Source organism: Erinaceus europaeus, chromosome X (assembly GCF_950295315.1).
Source record: "Erinaceus europaeus chromosome X, mEriEur2.1, whole genome shotgun sequence".
Taxonomy (NCBI): Eukaryota; Metazoa; Chordata; class Mammalia; order Eulipotyphla; family Erinaceidae; genus Erinaceus; species Erinaceus europaeus.
Window position 1 is genome coordinate 74,226,194 of NC_080185.1, and position 22,988 is coordinate 74,249,181.

Below are 22,988 nucleotides of genomic sequence, written 5' to 3' on the forward strand. Positions count from 1 at the left end.
AACAAGCATAACGGTATGTTGAAAGGTAAAGAAAAGAAAAGAGACTGGTCAAGAGTCTCAAAATCAAAAAATGACAAGGTAATCAAGTTCATATTCCTTTTTTGCTTCATATATCCTGCACTGGGTACTGGAAAATCCAAGAACCTAAAAGCACTGATGGGAAGATACCAAAAGTTTCAAGGGAAAAAGCTCTCTAGACAAATAACTAGGAAAGGTGAAGCCTAGCAAAACTGACAACTTTTAAATAATAACCATTCTACTCCAGTCAACCATAATAGGAAAATCTGCTGTCCCTCCTCTATCAACACAGACTGATTGGGAAATCCAAACTTCTACACTTGCCTAGCTCTAATGAGGCATGGCTCAGCCTTCCCTGTGAGTCAATGTCATATCAAAGAATACCAAGAAGGATCTACGATTTTCATTCAATTAGTTGGTAATTAAGCCCCTTTTTTGTTCTGATTACAAAACTCGTACCTTTTCCATCAGATTACGATGTTTAATAAGTTACACTTAGTAAGTTAAAAAAAAAAAAAAAAGACTTTTCTGGAAGATGTGCCAAGATGGAGGTGGACTAACACTCTAACCTTTGTCTCAATGCCATCCATCACAACAAAAACTACAACATACAGTAAAAAAACAGCATAGCAAAAGCTTGAAGATCATATAAACCAACAGCAAAAGAAAATAAAAACAGAACTGTGCTCCTCTTATCCTATGGTTTTGTTAATGTCTCCTTTCTTAAATAAAAAAAAAATTTAAAAAGAATAGGAAAGCTATCAAGGGAGGGGATGGGATACTGAGATCTGGTGGTGGGATTTATGTGGAATTGTATCCCTCCTATCCTATTGTTCTTTCAGTGTTTCCTTTCTATAAATAAAATAAAGTTAAATTAAATTAAAATAAAAAAAGAAAAGAAAAACAGAATTCACTCAGTAAGGACAAAGAAACAAAGATGCATTATTCTCATGATCTCACAGCATTCAGAGTCCTACTGCCACAGTCTTCTGCTCTAAGGGCCCTCAGCACTAATAATCACCTGACCCAGTGGCATCCATCTCTGGCTGTCCCAACCTGTGATCCAACCCCATTCTAACCAAAGGTACCCTGATCTTCTGCCAGCCTGGCATCAGCAGACAAAGGCGAAAAAATATTAACCACATGGGAGTTGCAGGCAGACAAAAACAACCTGGGTAAATCAACTTCAGAATGTGCCAAGATAGCAGCAACAGTAGTTTGGGAGGTAGCATAGTGGTTAAAGAGTTGGATTCTCCAGCATGAGGTCCCAAGTTTGATCTCTGGTAACATATATACCAGAGTGATGCTCTAGTTCTCTTTCTCTTCTCCTATGTCTCAATAATATACAAAATAAATAAAAAGTGTCATTAAAAATACAGCAGCTGCAATAAAACCTCTAGTTCAACAGAGGTATAGAAACCACCTGACAGAATTCTCAAAGCTATGGCTCAAAGCATGTTCACCAAAATGAAAATATTTGTAGAGGATAACTGCAACACATTCTAAGACATGGTTCAGAAACTTATTTTAAAAACTCCTAACAGTGATTAGAAAAACAAAGAGTGCCACTACTGAGCTAAGGAACACAGAAAAGGGAAACATCTGCAATAATACAGATGCCAAAGGCCTAAATAGAGAGGAAGAATATAAGGTAGAAGAGGCCATCTTAAAAAAAAAGAAGAAAGAAAGAAAGAAAGAAAGAAAGAAAGAAAGAAAGAAAGAAAGAAAGAAAGAAAGAAAGAAAATGCTAAAAAAAAATGTGGTCTGGGAAGTGGCACAGTGGATAAAGCATTGGATTCTGAATCATGAAGTCCTGAGTTCAGTGCCCGGTAGCACATGTACCAGTTATGTCTGATGTTCTCTCTCTCTCTTTCTCCCATCCTATGTTTTTCATTAATAAATAAAGAAAGGAAATGCTAAAAACAAATGAGGATAATATAAGATACTTTGGGGATAACATCAAAAGAAACAACCTTTATGAAGAGGCTTGGTGGTGGCACACCCAATTGAACACATATGCTATAATTCAGTTAAAAGCTACCAGTGCCAAAGTGAAAATTTGTGTGCATCCGAATGTATTGAAAATAGCCCCTGTCGGACTTTTACCCAGAATCTCTTTGTTTTACTATTCCTTAAAATCCACATATCTGCTATTAAAGATAAAGCCTTTGGTCATAAATAGTTTTAACTACCACTCAGAATTTTCTGAACCTAGAAACTTCTCACAGTTCTGCTAAAGAACATCACCTGAATACCATATAAACCCCTCCTTCTGTCTCCCCTGGTAATTTTCTTTTCTTTGCTTTTTAAAATTTTTTATTTATAAAAAGGAAACACTGACAAAAACCATAGGATAAGAGGGGTACAAACCCACACAAGTCCCACCACCAAAACTCCATATCCCATCCCCTCCCCTGATAGCTTTCCTCCTCTTTGTCCCTCTGGGAGTATGGACCCAGGGTCATTATGGGGTGCAGAAGGTAGAAGGTCTGGCTTCTGTAATTGCTTCCCCACTGAACATAGGCATTGACAGGTCCCCTGGTAATTTTCTTACCTTTCCCCCTTTCTGAATAGTAAAACCTTTCCCTTATATAAACTTCTGCATGGTTTTACACTGTGAGAGATTTCCCCTCTAATAAAGTTCTATCCATCTGTCACCCAATAAAGCTTGTTGTATGCTACTTGTTGTATGCATAAGTCTTACAGCCTGACAGGTAGCTCTGTAGGTAGAGTATAGGATTTATATGTGCAAGGTCCATATTTGATCCTCTAGCACTGCCTATGCTGCAATAGTGCTCTTGTCTGTCTCCTTATTCTCTGATAAGAATTAGTAGGAATGGGGCCATCAGATAGACCATCTAGTAGAGTGAATATTTCATTATGTATGGAGACCTGGGTTTGCACCTCTGGACACCACATGGAAGCATCTATAAGGGGCAGGAGCAGTGGAGCAATGCTGTGGTGTCTCTCATCTCTTTCCCATCTCTCCCTATCCTTGTCTCTCACCTTCAGAATAATGAGAAGATATAGGTAGGAAAAAGTGATTGTAGCTTGAATGAAAACTGAAGATTTTCATCTTCAGGGCCACTTGAAGGTGAGCAAATGAAGGATGTTGTATGAGAACATATCACATGTTCACACCAATTCAAATGAGCTAGTTGACTACCGACACTTTGATAAATGAAACCAACAGGTTTCATTTATCCAGTCTTCTGTGTGCTTAACCATAGCATCTAACTGAACCCTGAAATCTGCCTAAAGCTAGTATTCCAGGTAATAGCAAATCACTTGAATACATAGTGATGTACTGCATGGGTTCTAATGCACATGGAATTCTGCCTAGTATCTCCTGTGGGTTTAAGATTAGAAATTAATCAGTATGGTTATTTATTTATTTATTTTTATTTATAAAAAGGAAACATTGAGAAAACCATAGGATAAGAGGGGTACAACTCCACACAGTTCCCACCACCAGAAATCCATATCCCATCCCATCCCCTGATAGCTATCCTAGTCTTTATCCCTCTGGGAGTATGGACCCAAAGTCACTGTGGGAGGCAGAAGGTGGAAGGTCTGGCTTCTGTAATTGCTTCCCCGCTGAACATAGGCGTTAACAGGTTGATCCATACTCCCAGCCTGCCTCTCTCTTTCCCTAGTGGGGTGGAGTTCTGGGGAAGAAGAGCTCCAGCACGTTGGTGGGGTTGTCTGTCCAGGGAAGTCTGGTCAGCATCATGCTAGCATCTGGAACATGGCAGCTGAAGAGAGTTAACATACAAAGCTAAACAAATTGTTGGCCAATCATGAAGCTAAAGGCTGGTATCATTTTGCCAGGCTGGCTTCGCGGGTGGGAGACAGAGACAACCAGAGACTCATGGCTGAGCTAAGAACACAGTTCAATCTTTATTCACGAGTGGGGATGTGATTCAACAAACTATTCTATTCTAATCACAACCCAATGCTGTTCTCCATCTCTCTCCTCCAGCGGAAGAGTCAGGAACCAAGGAAAAACATAAGATAGGGGGTGGGGAGAAAGAAGAAGCGCAAACCAGTGATGACTAAACCAAATGTCCCAGAGGCGGTGGGGGGAAGACCAAACCAATATCCCGGAGGCAGGGGGGTGCCCAGCCAACAGTGGACGTACAAACAGAACACATAGCAAGCAACACAAGCAAACCCAAAGTGATGATAAAAACAGAAGGCTTCACAAGCAGAATCCAGAAGCATACCAACAATTCCCCCTTTTCTTTTTAACTAATGGCCACAGTATCAGGAATGTGGGGTGAACAGAAACCTATATCGTACAGGCATTTTCAAAGAAAAAACTGGCACAAGACATGGAGGAACAAGTAAGAGAGCAACAAGAACCAGTGTGATGGAAAGGGGTGGCACGAGGGGGGCGTTACTTGCCTCAAAGTGCAAGGCTTATCAGGCTAAAGGACATTTCCTGCCTGTGTGGGTATCTCTTGCCTCTGGGGGCGCTTCATGCCTCAACGGGCATTACCTAGCAAGGAGGGGGGGTTGTTGCCTATAGAGTCCCAAGGCAGCTGGCTGCAGTCAGTCTTTGAGAAACCCAACAGCATAAAGGGAAGCTGCTGTAGAGTTGTGTACCAGTAAGTCCAATAGGAGTGCCAGTCCAAAGTAGATGACCATGGAAGAAATGCCAGGGGGTGAAATGATGCATGTCTATCTCCATCAGGAAGGTTAGCCACTGGAATTCCACTTTTCTGTAGAGAGTGAGCTGGAACTGCCAAAATGTGACAGACAAAGCAGAAGCAGGAAGGGCAGACAGGCAGTAAGAAAGTTCTGTCCTTGAAGTCTGTGAATCAGATTCTTCAGATCGCATCAGGTGACATCGTTGGTTTCGGGGGGGGGGGGGTGTTGTCCGGCCATGGCCTCTTGCCCAACTTCACCTCTAGGAAGTGCAGGGGTGTGATCACTGCACGGATGTCTGCGTATTCTAGCTCCTCTGCCATCAGAGCCGAGCTGGGGATCTCGGCCAGGGGGCCCAGTCCTGGCAGGGAGCCCACGGTCACCGGGGGTCCAAGATTCTTCTTCTAGCGTTTGCCCTTCTTCCGTAGCTAGTCAACAGCATCAGGTTGAGCCTCATGTAAAGTTTCGAGACCTCCTTTGAATCTGGAGAGGTGGCAGTCGTTGACTATGTGGGTCATAGTCTGTCTGTAGCCACAGGGGCAGTTCGGGTCGTCTCTGGCTCCCCAGCGATGGAACATGGCGCACCGGCCATGGCCTGTTCGATAGCGATTGAGGAGGGCCCAATCATAACGTGCTAGGTCAAAGCCGGGTTGACGCTTGCAGGGGTCTGTGATGAGGTGTTTGTTCTTTACCTCAGCTGACTGCCAACTCTGTTTCCAAGAGTCTGGAACAGAGAAGTTCAGTGTAGGCGTAGGGGACCAGATTGGGTGACAAGATGTCAAGCATTGGACAGGGTGGGCGAAGATATCCGCGTATATTGGCAGGTCCGGTCGAGCGTAGACGTGGGAAATGAACTTAGATGATGCCGCATCCTGACGAATATCTGGCGGGGCGATGTTGCTAAGAACTGGCAGCCATGGAACCGGGGTGGAACGGATGGTTCCAGAAATTATCCTCATGGAGGAATATAATTTGGAATCGACCAAGTGGACATGGGGGCTACGGAACCAGCTATACCACCACTAGGCTCCAGTATCTGATTTTCCTGTCAGACATGAGAGAACCTTCTCCTTTCCCAAAATTTAAACATATTTTACGTATCTGTAACATTTTTAATACTTAAGTCTTTAATCTACTCTATATATCTAAAGTCAAATTCAGTCTTTACCAGAAAAAAAATTTTCTTCCCCTCTTTTATCATCATTCTTTCAGTGACACAGACTTGAAACAGAATCATTACCATCAACTCTTCCTCTGCCTTTATCTGTAACATCATCATACCATTGGGAATCCATAGCCAAACCTACATCCTCTATTATTAGACTTTCAGCATTTCTCTACTATTGCTTTCTCCTCACAATTTGAACAGTTTTTACCGAAAGAGCCTATTCTTTGCCATATACCTTGCTTTTTTCACCAACACTATACATTTTGAAGGTCATTACATATGTATCACAGGTATCTATTGCTGTATAGTAAATTGTCACCCAAAACCAATGACTTGACATAACAACCAGATAGTATTTTAATATTCTTTCACAGTTCTAGGGCTTGCCTGGGTTTAGCTAATCATCTTTCATTTGGGGTCACATTTGGTTGTCACCAGACAGTGGTTGGGGATGAGCCATTGCAAGGTTTTCCCACTCATATATCTGAGAGTTCCCACATTTCTGTTTCCTCACAGGTCTTTTCTAGGTTCCAAGATTAAGAGTTCCAATAAAGGACCACATGGCAGAGTATTAAGTTCTTATCACCTAGTGTCAGAAATAAGACAACATCACTTTCACCTTAGTTACAAGCATACCTAGGTTCAACGGAAAGAACAGATACTCCACCTCCATGTAACATACTATTTTATGTAAAATCTAATTTCCAGCTGTGCTGTACTCTATGCTATGAAGAGAGCAAAGCTATGCATTTTGTCAAAACACAGTTAAAACTATGACTTATTCTTAGCTAGGTATTTGACGTTCAAGGTTTATTGTTAATCATAGTTTTTGCAAGTGTTCTTGGTAAATAGCTTTAAATAGCTTCCTAATGAGAAAAAGGTATCACAAATAGGCATATCAGTTATAACAATGAAACAAAACTTTGTTGCCAATGTCTTTACTTACAACTAATGTAGTCTTGTCTTTAACATTCCAGAGGACCTGACTGGGACACTGGATTGTATGATGAAGGGAGTTCAACAGTCAGAGAGCTACTTACTGAACTTTATGGCAAAGTTGGGGAAATTCGTCACTGGGGCCTAATTCGATACATCTCTGGAATCTTAAGGAAGAAGGTGGAAGCACTTGATGAGGTGCTATATGTTCTTCTTGAATTTATAGTAAATCTAAATAAAGTGCTTTATTTTACAAATAAGAAAATGTTGTCAGGGGCACAACTTCATATCTCCTCAAAATATGTGTTAACACACTTCACCTACCTCCAGAATGTCACTTTGTTTCCATGCAGGCCATTCTGTCCCTTACCGCTTCTCCCCTTCCACACCTGGTCTCTCAGATCTGCATATTTAGGGCAATGGTTTGTTTATGTTTAACCCTGTTGTTCAATTATTTTGTCTCCTAAATCCCATATATGAGTGAGATCATCTAATATTTTTCCTCCTTCTGATTTATTTAACTTAGTATAATCCCCTCCAGTTCCATCCGCTACATATCAAAAGGCAAGATTTCATCATTTCTTAAAGTAGAATTTCATACTTTGTAAATGCCACAACTTCCTTATCTCCTCACCTGTCATTGGATGTTTGGGCTACTGAATATAACTCTGCAATGAATAGTGGTCTGCATATCTCTTTTTGAATTAGTGTTTTGGGGTTCTTTGGATAGATACCTAGGGGGAGAATTGCTAGATCATATGGCAGACCTATTTTTAATTTTGTTTGTTTTAGAAATATTTATTTTCCATAGAGACTGGACCAGTTTACATTTCCAACAGTATATAAGGACCTCCTTTTCTCCATATCCTCACCAACATTTGTTATTCCTGACCTTTTTAATATAGGCTATTCTCACAGATGTGAGGTGGCATCCAGTGTTGTCAATGCTTTTGCATTTCTCTGACAATAAGTGATGGTGAGAATTTTTTTCATTTTCCTGTTGACCACTTATGTCCTCCTTGGTAAAATGTCTATTCAGCCCTTTTTCCTGTTTTTGAAGTAGATCTTTATTTTTGTTGATGAGCTTAATACTATGTATCTTTGATATTAACTTTTTGTCATATATATATTTATATATACTGTATTAATATATTCTCTCATTTGCTTGTGTGTGTGTGTATGTGTGTGTGTTTTACTATGAAGAAGCTTTCTAGTTTGGTGCGATTTCCTTTATTTACATTTGCCACTGGATTTGTATTCCCAAACTTACCTCTGAAGCCAGTATTAGGGAATATTTTGTCTACTTTTCCTTCAGGATATTTCACAAGAAGGTTAATGCTGCTATGCTGTCTTTTCATAGGCTTGCACAGACCTTCTTTCTCATCAGAAACATTTGACAGTGGGGCTCCCTCCGGAACCTCGAGAAAAGACTATCTCTGCGTGAGTATGGTTTTCCATTTTGTTATAATTTGGCCAGGTTCCTATGAATCTTTAAGAAGCTATGTGAGCTGACCGTAGTTTTCTTCCCCTGATAACATTTACATGTGTGTACTTCTGTCAGAGACATTCCACTTGAGAATACAGTAATAACAGGGCATGAGTAATAAGATAACACTCACAAGAAGTAGTGCTCAAATATGTTTATTTATTTATTTTTGCTTATTACCATTTACAAACCTCCCAAAACAAAAATTGGGACAACTGGTTTGGCATCCTCAAGAAGGTAGCTATCCCCTGGAAAGAAGAGGTGGAAAAAGTGTTTGGCTAGGGTGAATGAAGTGTCTGGGTAGAGTTCCTGTTTTGCCATGCATGCAATACAGTTCCAAGTCTGGTGCCCCACCACAGTAGAGGAAGCTTCAGTGCTGTGGTATCTTTCCCTTTCTCCTCTCTCTCCATCCTTGTAGCTCTTCTATCTGAATATGTCAGTCTGGAGCAGTGAAGCCCCAGTGATGATCCCCTTACCACACCAAAAAAGTATCTGGCTAGACCTGATAATGAAAAATTCTGTGTTGCCCATTAATGAATTAAGGGGTTGAGGTCCTAATTGAAGGGAGGAAATGAATATGTGTGTGAAGTGGTATTCCTCCAAGAAAGCTGCAATCAGATTGTCACTGTCTCAGTTGGTTACAGCTTCTAACTGGAAACTGTGTCAGAAAATATGCTTGGACTGGGGGGATTCTACTAGAGAGTATTTTTTTATTGATGGAGAAGATTTTTTTATTACTAGCAGGGTTATCACTGGGGTACAGTGCCTACACAACAAATCCACTGCTCCTGGAAGCCTTTCCCCCCTTTTTATTTCCATTGTTTTTTCTCTTTTAGTTTTTTTTATAGGAGAAATTGAGAGGAGGATAGGGAGAGAGAAAGAGATACTTGCAGTACCGCTCCACCATTCATTACTCTCTCTACACACACATGGGGACCAGGGATTTGAATTCAGGTCTCATGTGTGGTAACATATGTGCTCTACCAGGTATGTCACCACTCAACCCTGAGATGTGTTCAATAAGAATGCTGTTACATAAGTACAATTTCTTTTTTTTCCTTTCTCTTTATTAAAGGGATTAATGGTTTACAGTAAATACAGCTATTGTACATATGTGTAAAATTTCTCAATTTTCCAAAAAAAAAAAAACAGAACTCTTACCTCCAGCCTTAGTCCTCCTCCACCATCATGCACCAGGACCAAAAATCCCATTCACCTCCTGCCCCTAGAGTCCTTGCTCTAGTTCAAGAAACCAAACCCAGTCCAAATTCTACTTTGTGTTTCTCCTTTCTGTTCTTAATTCTCAATTTCTGTCCATGACTGAGATCATCCCATATTCATCCTTCTCTTTCTGGCTTATCTCACTTAATATGATTCCTTCAGGCTCCACGATAAGGTAAAGAAGGTGAAGTCTACATCCCTCTAGATCTGAGCTCACATTCTGTGGTCATGAGTAGGAACATTCCATGCTGCCCCAGCATCGACCCATCTTCCTCAGGTGTAGCATAGAGTATGTTGTCCAGCCTCCCTTCCGAGGATGGAACATTCTCTACCATTGTTGATCCAAGTTGAGGGCAAGGTCCTATGGGGGCCCACAAAAGGGGTCTGTTTTGTTGTTCCTGATAGAAATGACTGGTGACAATGGAGAGAGTGATTTATTTGAGTTCTAGGCCCATCATGTCTGTTTGGGAATCTCAGGACTCCCCGAATAGGGCTCCAGCTGGTGGAATGGCCTGATAGTGACTAACGAGTCATCATTAAAGTATGCCAGTCTCTTGCCCTTATTTAGCTTTTGCAGTCCTTGCTTTGATAAGGTTAGCTTTGGAGTGAGTGAGAGAACTGTAATAGGAAGTAGGTGAGGAGGGTATCTAAGTGGACACTATTTCATTATGAACTTGATACTGACTCACTACAGACTATTGTATATTTTTGCGTTCAGGTATATATTTTGCCCTAATTTATGGATACATGTGAACATATGCTCTATCTTACGGGACCTGGCCTATCACTATGTTTTGGGACTTTGTTAGGAAGTGAACCTCCTGGAATGGAATTAAAGAATACTATGAAAGAAAAGGTCTCACCAGAGTAATGAGGGTGAAGGGTTGGCAATCCATGCCTGAAGTCTCTGTACACAGTCTGAGCTGAAGGATGCTGAGATGGTACTCATTGCATTGATTACATTGGAATCAGCAGGTACAATATCATTTGGCCTGACTTGAGAGAAGCATGCAAGCAAGTGAGCTCCACCCCAGAGGTTCCAGGGTTGGGAGAAACATATGCTCTATAGACGAAGCAGGAGATTCCTGTTGTCTCAGGGTTTAAGAAGACAATAGATAGTTATTGCAATAATCACATTGTTTGGCAATTGAGTTAACTATGAAAAATCCCTTTGTTAGTATTTGCTGTATTATACACACCCTCACCATAGTTTATGTACTTTGACATTATTTGCATATTGCTATGCCACTGGTTGCTTTTGTTCTCCCTGGACTAAGCTTTTAAGAGAGTCAACATATCAAAGACTCTGCCTATCTCTTTAAAACTCAGTCTATGCTTTAAAAAGTTTGAGACATTCAATCAGTATTTCCTCTCTCACATTACTTAGAGATTTATATGACTACAAATTAATAGGAGTGTACATAAATACCATTCCCATCACCAAAAGACTGTGTCCAATACCTCTTCCCCCCTCCACCCCATGAAGCTGAACATCCACCCTCACGCTCTATCCAGGATTTTTACTTTAGTGCCCTACTACAAAGTTAGTCAGATCCTGCTTTGAGTTTCACTTTCTCATCTTTATCTTTTTGACTTAGCTCACTTAACATAATTTCCTATAGCTCCATCCAAGATGGGTCAGAGAAGGTGGGTTCATTGTTCTTAATAGCTGTGTAGTATTCCATTGTGGGTATATATATATACCACAGCCTTCTCAGCCAGTCATCTGTTTTGGGGCATCTGGGTTGCGTCCAGGTTTTAGATACTACGAATTGTGCTACTATTGAACATAGGTGTACACATATATTTTAGGTTGGGGGTTATGGAGTCCTTGGGATATATCCCTAGGAGAAGAATTACTGGGTCATTTGGAAGGTCCATGTCTAGCCGTGTGAGAGTTCTCCAGACTGCTCTCTACAGAGGCTGGACCAACTTACATTCCCACCAGCAGTGCAGAAGGGTTCCTCTGTCCCCGCAGTCTCTCCAGCTTTTGTTGATGCTGTCCTTTTTGATGTATGCCATTCTCACAGGAGTGAGGTGGTATCTCAATGTTGCCTTTATTTGCATTTCTCTGACAATCAGCGACCTAGAGCAATTTTTCATGTTTGTTAGCCATTTGAAACTCCTCTACAGTAAATGTTTTGTTCATATCCTCTGCCCATTTTGGGGTGGGGTCATTTTCTTTTTTGTTGCTAAATTTGCTGAGTTCTTTGTATATTTTGGTTATTAGTTTCTTGTCTGATATATGGCATGTGAAGTGTTTGTGTGGAGAAGTCTGCTGCTAATCTTATGGATTTTCCTCTGTAGGTGACTCTTTGTTTTTCTCCTGCATCCTTCAGGATCCTTTCTTAGTCCTTATTCCTTTACATTCTAAATATGGTGTGTCTTGAAGTCTGTGTTAATTCTGTTTGGGACCCTCTGGGCTTCTCGAACCTTTATGTCTTTGATGTTGTCTAGACTAGAGATGTCGTGAAGAATGCTTTCTTCCCTTCCCTCTTTCTTTCTCTGGTAAGCCAATAATGCATATATTACTTCTTTTGAAATCATCCCATAGGTATCTGGTGTTGTTTTCAGTATCTATTAATCTCTTTTTGAGATCTCTTACTTCTTTTTTAATTGTCTCTACTTTATCCTCGATCTTGCTAATTCTGTCTTCAGCTTCATTTATTCTATTCTCTCTCCCCTCTACTATTTTCTGGAGTTCATCTATTTTGTTACCCTGTTCTGATACTGCTTTAGCTTGTTCAGCGAGTTGTGTTCTTAGCTCAGCTATTTCAACTTTCAGTTCTCTAATAACCTTGAGCTAATTAGTGTTTTCTTCCAGTTTTTTGTTTCTGCATTTCCGGTGACAATTCTTTCAAACTCTTTTCTCACTCCTGTGATTATTTCCTTAACTAGTGTTTGGATGTTGACCTCATTATTTTGTGGTTCAATCTTTGGGGGGCATTTAGCTGGACTCTTGTCCTGGTTCATTTCTCCCAATATTTCTTCTTGTTGGTTTAACCATTTTATATAGTATTTTATGACGTCCCTCTCTCAGTACTTTTCAAATTACTGATCACTCTTGCTTGGATTGACTTGTGTCTAGGTAAGGTACTTAAAGGGTTCATAGTTGTGGAAATTGACAGTTGTTTCAATATTATTTTAATCCTTGACTTGGAGCACAGTGATTTTAAAACCTTTTTTTTTTCTTTTTCTTCCCTGTAGGCTATGGGAGCCTGAGGGCTTTTAAACTATAAGAAGGCTTCTTAGCTTAATCTCTCCCTCCTGACCAAGAGATAAAGCAAGGTGGGGGAGAGATAATACTGTGGTTATGCAAAGAGACTCTCACATCCTAAGGGTCCAAAGCTACAGGCTCAATTCAGTTTCTCTGCCAAGCCTGGAAGCACTGCTGGGCCCTGTGAGTTTCTAAACAAGTCTCGTTTATATTCTGTAGTTTCTGAGGAAACTATTCACTATGTTCTCATTAGGAAATCAATATGGAAAGGCTCCCACCACACAGCCCCACCACTAGGCTACCAAGGTGTAAATCTTCTCCTAAGTTTCCTGGTTAGTTCTCTGTCCCACCCCCCCACCCCAGTGTAAGCACAGGGCCTCCCCCCTGCTGCTTCAGCCTCTGAGGGCAGTAGCAAAGGAGACTTAACAGTTGCATTTGGTGAGTCTTAGGGGAGTACTCTCCTCCCTTCAGCAGTCTTTTTGTTGGTAAAACAGACTGGAGTTGGTGCCTCAACCAGCAAACTGCTGGACTGTTACCAGCCACTTGATTTCTCCGTAGGCTCCTCTCTGTCCATGTTCCACAGGTATTCACATTCACTTGTGATTTGTTGGGTTCCTAAAGTCGTTCCTGTCCTGCCTTGTTGAGGTTGCATATGATCTCCTTTGGTATTCCTAATTGACTCTGGAGAGGAGAGGAGAGGAGAGGAGAGGAGAGGAGAGGAGAGGAGAGGAGAGGAGAGGAGAGAAACACAGCTGCTGTTGCTCTGTAGCCCTGCCCCCTCAGCCTATTTCTATCTTTCCTTAGTGTTGTAGGACTCTCAGGAGTTGGGATTCCAGGACATTTTGGTGAGGTTGTCTGCTCAGGGAAGGCAGGTTGGCATTATGGTAGCATCTGCTGTTTGGTGACTGAAAAGCATCAAGGTATAAAACAGAACAGTTTGTTTAATTATCATGAACTTTAACGTGAGAATAGAGCAGATGAAATTTAAAGTCTTCATGTTGGAAAAAGCTAGGGAGTCTGTTTTAGTATATTCCAAGGGGCCCATGACTTTAGTAATTTTTGCCTGAGCCCCACCGCTAACATGCAGATGGACCAAAAGTATTGTCTGGGGATGTGGTGTTGAGAATAGGACTAGAAAGCTGGATCAGGGCATAGGGTAGCTCCCAAATATGGGAGAAGCATATAAATATCATTAACTATAAACCCCATGGATATCGCTTGGGCCCATGTCTACTCATATTTAGCACAGTAGCCAGTGTAATATCTGGATACCTGTTAGTCTGAGCTCATAGAACATGGCCATACTAGGACCATTCTAGGCTTCATTCATTTCAGGACCAGTCTTCCTTGAGTAGCAGATTATGTTGACCCAGCCTCCCTTTAGAGAATAGGGCAGTTTCTACCACTGCTGTGTTACATTGAGGGCAAGGTCCTGTAGAGGCCCACAAGAGGGCTTATGATGATATTCCTGATGGATGTGACCAGTTATGGTTGAAAGAGGGATCTGTTAGAGGTCTAGGTCCATCATACCTATGTGGGAATCCAAGGATTCCCAAGGCCCGGATGTTGGGGTGGCCTGGTAGTGACCAAAAGGTCCATCATTAAAGTGTGCTGGTCTCTTGCCCTTATCCAGCTTTTGTAGTCCTTACTTTATCTGATACGTCTAGACTTAGAATGATTGAGGAAAGTAAAATAGGAAGTAGGTGAGGAGGTTATCTGGGTCTAAGTAGAAAATATTTTATTAAATATTTATGGTGCCTTTTTTAAGTCTTTCTACTTGCTTACTGCACTTACTGAGTCACTGTATGTTGTTTTCGCTGGGCTGGCTTCATGGGCGGGAGACAGAGATGAACAGAAACTCATGGCTGAGCTGAGAACACAGTTTAATCTTTATTCACGAGTGGGCAAGTAGTCCAACAACCTAATCACAACACAATGGGCTCCTCCATCTCTCTCCTCCGGTGGCAGTGTCAGGAACTAAGGAAGTACGTAGGATAGGGGGCGGAGACAGAGAAGCGCAAAAAGGCAAAGACTAAACCAAAATCTCCCAGAGGCAGGGGGAGTGAGACCAAACCAATGTAACAGAATGACCATGTAAATAGACCACAATGTCAAGCAATGTAACAGAAGGGATCCCAGAAGCAGAACTAGAAATATACCAACAATTCCCCCTTTTCTTTTTAACTAGTTGACCATAGTATCAGGAGTGTGGGGTGAACAGAAACCTATATTGTACAGGCATTTAAAAAAAAAACTGGCACAAACATGGAGGAACAAGTAAGCAAGCAACAAGAACCATTGTGATGCCAAGGGAAGGCCTGAGGGGGGCGTTTCTTGCCTCTGTGGGCTTCTTTTATCAAGCTAAAGGACATTTCTTGCCTCTGTGGGCTTTTCTTGCCTCGACGGTCGTTTCCTGCCTCTGTGGACATTACCTAGCAAGGAGGGAGGGTATGTCCTATAGAGTCCCAAGGCAGCAGGCTGCAGTCAGTCTTTAACAAACCCAGCAGCATAACGGGAAGCTAATGTAGAATTGTGTACCAGTAAGTCTGATAGAAGTGCCAGTTCAAAGCAGATGTCCACTGAAGAATTGCCAGGGGGTGAAATGTTGCATGAGAAAGATCAGCTGCTGGAATTTTGCTCTTTTGTAGAGAACTTGATAGCTGCAATTCACTTACTTATGAAATAAAACTTGTAGCAGGTTAGAAGTTTATCACAGTTGAATAACTCCATTATAATTGGAAGTCTTTTTTAGTATGATTTTAATGTTGTTTAAAGTTTAAACAGTAAAATGTGGAAAGGTTAACAGAAGAACCATGGTCAAAAACCTCAGGCTTGAGAATCATTAGCATAACCATTGTGCAATCTATCGTTCGTAATTGAGAAGGTATTTGAGAGCTTCACATATCAACCCTTTGTTATACCCATACAAGATGGAGACACACTCTAGGTGTGTGCAGGTTTTTTTTAGACCAAATTAGTTAAAATATATTGATTTTTAACTAATTTTTACCTCAGACTTTAAAGTTAAGTTAATTTTAGCTTTATGAGAATTATCTTGAAAACCTTTTTCATTTAACTTTGCCTGGTAAGAATGTAGCCTTAAAGTTACATTTCTAACCTTAAAGTTAATGTTTACCAAACTTCAAACACACACATAAACATGGTCTTCAATTAACATGAAGAAAAACTTTTGTTACGAAGACATGTCATTTTACACACGAGTTTAGATCTGTATTGTCTTAGTTGTTCGGGAGTTATGTTGTCCGGTGACTATGTATTCTAGCTCCTCTTCCTTAAGAGCCGATCTGGGGATCTCGGCCAGGTGGCCCAGTCCCGTCAGGGAGCCCTATGTCTCCGGGTGGTCCGGGATCTGCCCAGACTTCATAGCAGGAAGGCAGGCAGGCTGGCCGTGCAGAAGACGTGGGCCACAGTGCCCCGGGGCGGGGGTCAGGATGGGCTGCAGCTCTGCCTGCCATGCCTGCCACCCTGCTCCCGGTGGCTGAGCAGCGAGGAGGGAGCCAGCGCCCAGCGCTCTGCGTCACATGGTGACGAGCAAGCTCCTACGGGCTGGCAGTGGGTGGAAACCAGAGTGTGGCCCAGAGGAAAATGTTCCAGAGACAGAGAAACTGTCTCATGAAGAAAGAGCAGAGGCTTTTAGAAACCTCTCCATAAGTAGAAAGGCAGGCCATTGTGGCTTTACTTATCTAATCTTCTTTGGTCTGTTGCATGTGTGCGGAGCTGAGATTCTTGTCCCTGTTCGGGCACCATTATGTTGTTTTCGCTGGGCTGGCTTCATGGGCGGGAGACAGAGATGAACAGAAACTCATGGCTAAACTGAGAACACAGTTTAATCTTTATTCACGAGCGGGCAAGCAGTCCAACAACCTAATCACAACACAATGGGCTCCTCCGGCGTCAGCGTCAGGAACTAAGGAAGTACGTAGGATAGGGGGTGGAGAGAAGAGAAAAGTGCAAAAAGGCAAAGACTAAACCAAAATCTCCCAGAGGCAGGGGGAGTGAGACCAAACCAATGTAACAGAATGACCATGTAAATAGACCACAATGTCAAGCAATGTAACAGAAGGGATCCCAGAAGCAGTACTAGAAACATACCAACAACTCTAGACTATTACATACTTTTACTATAAGGTATATATTTCCCCCCTAACTTATAGCTACATGTGCACATGTGTCTTATGTCATGGGCCCTAGTCTATATTAACTTTGTTAGAAAGTGCACTGCCAGAAATGTAACTAAGGTGTTCTATGAGCTTGAAAAGTTGTCACCAAATTATTGGAGCTGTAGGGTTGGCATCCCAGGCCTGACATCTTGGACACCATCTGAGGTGAAACATATTGAGGTGGTACTGGTTGCATTGATTTGATTGAGGTCAGCAGATGCAGTATTAATTGAAATGGATCGAGAGTAGCATGAAAGAAAACGAGCAAAGCCTCAGACATTCTAGGACTGGGAAAATACAGGTTTTATAGAGAATAAAGTAGGTTACTTGCTGTCTTAGAGTTTAAGATGGCAATGGATAATATTGGAGGAAGATACCATTGTTTATATAGACCACAACTTTCTTTTTTTTTAAATTTATTTAAGAAAGGAGACATTAACAAAACCATAGGATAGGAGGGATACAACTCCTCACAATTCCCACCACCCTATCTACATATCCCATCCCTTCCCCTGATAGCCTTCCCATTCTCTATCCCTCTGGGAGTGTGGACCCAGGGTCATTGTGGGTTGCAGAAGGTGGAAGGTCTGGCTTCTGTAATTGCTTCCCTGCTGACCACACCACAACTTTCTTAGCCACTCATCTGTTGTGGGAAACCTAGGTTGCTTCCAAGTTTGGGCTATTGCAAATTGGGCCACTATGAACGTAGGTATACACAGATGTTTTGGCAGAGGCATTTTTGTTCCTTAGGATATATCCCCAGGAGAGGAATTGCTCAGTCATAGGGCAGGTCCATTTCTAGACTGCAGAAGTACAGTTTCACATCTTCACAAAATGTGTGTTAAAAAACCTCACCTGGCACCAAAGCACTATCTCCCTCCACTGCAGGGTAAGGAGTAATTTAAAACATTATATGCTCCCTGCTTGCTGGTGTTGTGTATCTGTAACCACTGTCATGAGATGTTTATTTTGTAATCAAGACATGTTCTTGATATGGAGCTTAATCAAGAAAAAAAATGAAGAAGAAAAGCATGGATATTTTTTCTGATGTCTGTGTTTCACCTCCATCCTAGTTTATGTCCATAATTTCCTTTGCCACAGGAATCATGTTCCAACTCTTTTTTTCTCCATTTTGAACCTGGACCTTGTGCTCCAATTTTTTTTAAATTTCTTTACTGGGGAATTGATGTTTTACATTTGACAGTAAATACAATAGTTTGTACATGTATAACATTTCCCAGATTTCCATATAACAAAAAAACCCTCACTAGATCCTCTGTCATCCTTCTTGAATCTGTATTCCACCTGCACCCCAACCCCAGAGCCTTTTACTTTGGTGTAATACACCAATTCCAGTTCACATTCTACTTGTGTTTTCTTTTCTGAACTTGTTTTTCAACTTCTGCCTGAGAGTGAGATCACCCCGTATTTATCCTTCTGTTTCTGACTTATTTCACTTAACATGATTTCTTCAAGCTCCATCCAAGATCGGCTGAAAACAGTGAAGTCACAATTTTTTATAGCTGAGTAGTATTCCATTGTATATATTTATATATACCACAACTTGCTCAGCCACTCATCTGTTGATGGACAGCTGGGGTGCTTCAAGGTTTTGGCTGTTACAAATTGTGCTGCCAAGAACATATGACTACACAGATCTTTTTGGATGGGTGTGTTGGGTTCCTTAGGCTATATCCTCAGGAGAGGAATTGCGGGATCATAGGGTAGATCCATTTCTAGCCTTCTGAGAGTTCTCCAGACTGTTCTCCACAGAAGGTGGACCAATTGACATTCCCAGCAGCAGTGCGGAGGGTTCCTTTGACCCCACAACCTCTCTAGCATTTGCTGCTGTTACCTTTTCTGATGTATGACATTCTCACAGGAGTAAAGTGATATCTCATTGTTGTCTTTATTTGCATTTCTCTGACAATCAGAGACTTGGAGCATTTTTTTCATGTGTTTCTCGGCCTTTCGGATCTCTTCTGTGGTGAATATTCTGTCCATGTCCTCCCCACACTTTTGAATGGGGTTATTTGTTTTCTTGTTGTTGTGATTTGCAAGTTCTTTATATATTCTGGTTATTAGCCTCTTTTCTGATGTATGACATGTAAAGATATTCTCCCATTCTGGGAGGGGTCTCTTGATTTGGGTAGTAGTTTCTTTAGCTGTGCAGAAGCTTTTTAATTTGATGTAGTCCCATAGGTTTATGCTTGTCTTAGTCTTCTTTGTAATTGGATTCGTTTCGTTGAAGATGTCTTTAAAATTTATGCAGAAAAGAATTCTGCCAATATTTTCATCTAAGTATCTGACAGTTTCTGGTCTAACATCCAAGTCCCTGATCCACTTGGAATTTACTTTTGCATTTGGTGAAATATAGTGGTTCAGTTTCATTCTTCTGCATGTTTCAACCCATTTTTTCCAACACCATTTGTTGAAGAGACTCTGCTTTCCCCATTTAATAGTCTGGCCACCTTTGTCAAAAATTAGATGTCCATAGGTGTGGGTGATTACTTCTGGACTCTCAATTCTGTTCCACTGCTAAGTGTGTCTATTCATGTTCCAGTATCAAGCAGTTTTGATGAAAACGAACCTATACCACAATTTGAGATCTGGGAGTGTGATGCCTCCAGTTCTGCTCATTCTTCTTAAGATTGTTTTGGCAATTCTAGGTCTTTTCTGGTTCCAGATAAACATTTGTAACATTTGTTTTATTCTCCTAAAAAATGTGGTTGGAATCTTGATGGGGATAACATTAAATTTGTAGATGGCTCTGGATAGTATATTGATTTTGATGATGTTAATTCTTCCAACCCATGAACATGGAATATCTTTCAACTTCTTTGTGTCTTTTTCAATTTCCTTGAATAATTTACAGTATACAAGTCTTTCACTTCTTTTGTTAGATTTATACATAGATATTTTACTATATATATTTACTATATATATTTTTTACTATAGTAAAAGGAATTTATTTCTGGATTTTGGCTTCTTATTACTTAGTGTTTGCATAGAGGAATACCACTGACTTTTGAATGTTAATTTTGTAGCCTGAAACCTTACTGTATTGCCTGATGATTTCCAAAAGATAATTGCTGGATTCCTTAGGTTTTTCTATGTATTTTATCATGTCATCTGAAAATAGGGAGAGTTTGACTTCTTCTCTTCCAATCTGTATCCCTTTAATTCCTTGCTCCTGCCTGATTGCTATGGCAAGAACTTCCAACACTATGTTGAATAGTAATGGTGATAGTAGGCAGCCCTGTCTAGTACCTGATCTGAGGGGGAATGCTTCCAGTTTTTCACCATTGAGTATGATGTTGGCTATAGGTTTGTTACATATAGCCTCCACTATCTTCAAGAGTTTTACATCTATTCCCATTTTTTGTGGTGTTTTGACCATAAAGGGATGTTGTCTTTTGTCAAAGGCTTTCTCTGCATCTATTGATATGATCATATGGTTTTTTGTCTTGCTTTTGTTGATGTGGTGGATCATGTTAATTGATTTATGTGTATTAATCCAAACTTGCATGCCTGGGATAAACCCCACTTGGTCATGATGAACAATCTTTTTAATATACTGCTGTATCTGGTTGGCTAGAATTTTGTTCAGTGTTTTAGCATCTAAGTTCATCAGAGATATTGGTCTGTAGTTTTCCTTTTTGGTAGTGTCCCTGTCTGCTTTTGGTATCAGAGTGATGTTGGCTTCATAGAAGCTGGAAGGGAGTATTCCAATGCCTTCAATCTTCTGGAAGACTTTTAAAAGTAGAGGTATTAGGTATTCTTTGAAGTTTTTATAGAATTCATTTGTAAAACCATCTGGTCTAGGACTTTTATTTTGGGGAAGATTTTTAATAACTGTTTCAATTTCATTAGCTGTGATGGGCCTGTTCATCTTATCTACTTCCTCTTTAATTAATTTTGGAAGTTCGTAGATATCTAGGAAATCGTCCATTTCTTCCAGGTTCTCTAGCTTGGTGGCATATACTTGTTCATAGAAGCCTTGTATGATATGTTGAATTTCTGTGGTGTCTGTTGTGATATCTCCTCTTTCATTTACTACTAATTTATTTGGGCCTTTTCTCTTATATGTTTTATGAATCTGGCTAAAGGTTTGTCGATTATGTTCACTCTTTCGAGGAGCCAACATTTACTTTAGTTGGTCTTGTATGGTTTCCTTATTTTCAATGTTACTGATTTCTGTCCTTCTGGTTGCTTTAGGGTTCCTTTGTTTTTCTTCTTTTAGGTCTTTAAGGTGTACAATCAGGCTGTTTATTTGTGCTTTTTCTTGTTTCCTAATGTGTGCTTCTATGGCTTTGAACTTCCCTCTCCGTACTGCCTTAGCTGTGTCCCAAATAGTTTGATAGCTTGTGTCTTCATTTTCATTGAATGCTCGAAACATTTTGATTTCTTCTTTTATTTACTCTTTGACCCAGTAGTTGTTAAGGAGTATGCTGTTGAGCTTCCACATTTTGGGACAATTACTAATCTTTTGTTGATTGTTAAGTGTTAGTTTAATTCCACTATGGAATGAGAAGATGCTTCGGATGATTTCAATGCTCTTGAATTTGCTGATGCTGTCTTTGTGGCCTAACATATGGTCTATCCTTGAAAATGACCTATGTGGATTTGACTAAATGTGTATTCCAATTTCTTGGGATGAATAACTCTGAAAATGTCCAATAGTTCTAGTTTATCTATCCCCTCATTTAGCTCCCTCATATCTTTATTGATTTTCTGTCTGGATTATCTGTCAAGTTGAGAGAGTGGAGTGTTGACATCCCCAACTATGACTGTTTTGCTGTTAATATATAGCTGTAGCTCTTTCAGTAGAAGTTTGATGTATTTAGATGGCTTCTCATTGGATGCATAGATGTTAATAGTTGTTAAGTCCTCTTGATTGACTGATCCTCTGAGCATTAAGTCGTGTCCATCCCTATCTTTTTAATTTTTCTATTTTAAGGTCTGTCATGTCAGATATGAGAATAGCTGTTCCTGCCCTTTTTTGTGGGCCATTGACTTGTATGATAGTTTTCCATCCTTTCACATTGAGTCTGTGTTTGTCTTGTTGAGTTAGGTGGGTTTCCTGTAGACAGTAGATTGTTCGGTTGTGTTTTTGATCCATCTTCCTACTCTGTGGTTTTTAATAGATAAATTCAGGCCATTGACATTTATTAATAAGATAGATTGAAGATATTTTAACGCCATTGTTGTAGATATTTAGAGTGTTCTGATATATGGCATATTTCTGGTGGTCTAACTGTTTATAGGAGACCTTTCAAAACTTCTTTCAATCAGTCTTGGTGATAGGTCATTCTTTCAACAGCTGCTTGTCTGAGAAGGTTTTTATGCCTCCATCTAGTCTGAATGACAGTCTAGCAGGATACAGTAATCTTGGTTGAAAGCCTTTCTCATTGAGCAATCAATAGATATCTTGCCATTCTCTTTTGGCCTGTAGTTTTTGTGTGGAGAAGTCTGCTGCTAATCTTAGGGGTTTTCATCTGTAGGTGACTCTTTGTTTTTCTCTTGCAGCCTTCCCGATCCTTTCTTTATCCTTATTCCTTTCCATTCTAAATATGATGTGTCTTGAAGTCTGTGTTAATTCTGTTTGGGACCCTCTGGGCTTCTTGAACCTTTATGTCTTTGATGTTGTCTAGACTAGAGATGTTCTTAGCTATTATGTCGTGAAGAATGCTTTCTTCCCTTCCCTCTTTCTTTCTCTGGTAAGCCAATAATGCATATATTACTTCTTTTGAAATCATCCCATAGGTATCTGGTGTTGTTTTCAGTATCTATTAATCTCTTTTTGAGATCTCTTACTTCTTTTTTAATTGTCTCTACTTTATCCTCGATCTTGCTAATTCTGTCTTCAGCTTCATTTATTCTATTCTCTCTCCCCTCTACTATTTTCTGGAGTTCATCTATTTTGTTACCCTGTTCTGATACTGCTTTAGCTTGTTCAGCGAGTTGTGTTCTTAGCTCAGCTATTTCAACTTTCAGTTCTCTAATAACCTTGAGCTAATTAGTGTTTTCTTCCAGTTTTTTGTTTCTGCATTTCCGGTGACAATTCTTTCAAACTCTTTTCTCACTCCTGTGATTATTTCCTTAACTAGT

At 40.4% G+C, this 22,988-nt stretch overlaps 1 protein-coding gene across 4 annotated transcripts in view; it reads left to right on the top strand.

Moving 5' to 3' along the window:
* The window catches only part of PHKA1 (phosphorylase kinase regulatory subunit alpha 1), a 254,836-nt gene that overhangs the window by 174,208 nt on the left and 57,640 nt on the right, over positions 1 to 22,988 (top strand). For all 4 annotated transcript variants that reach the window (XM_007526062.3, XM_007526063.3, XM_060182855.1 and 1 more), the window contains 2 exons: positions 6,814 to 6,970; positions 8,133 to 8,212. In XM_007526062.3, coding sequence (XP_007526124.1) covers positions 6,814 to 6,970; positions 8,133 to 8,212 — 237 coding nt within the window. The remainder of the gene's footprint in view (positions 1 to 6,813; positions 6,971 to 8,132; positions 8,213 to 22,988) is intronic.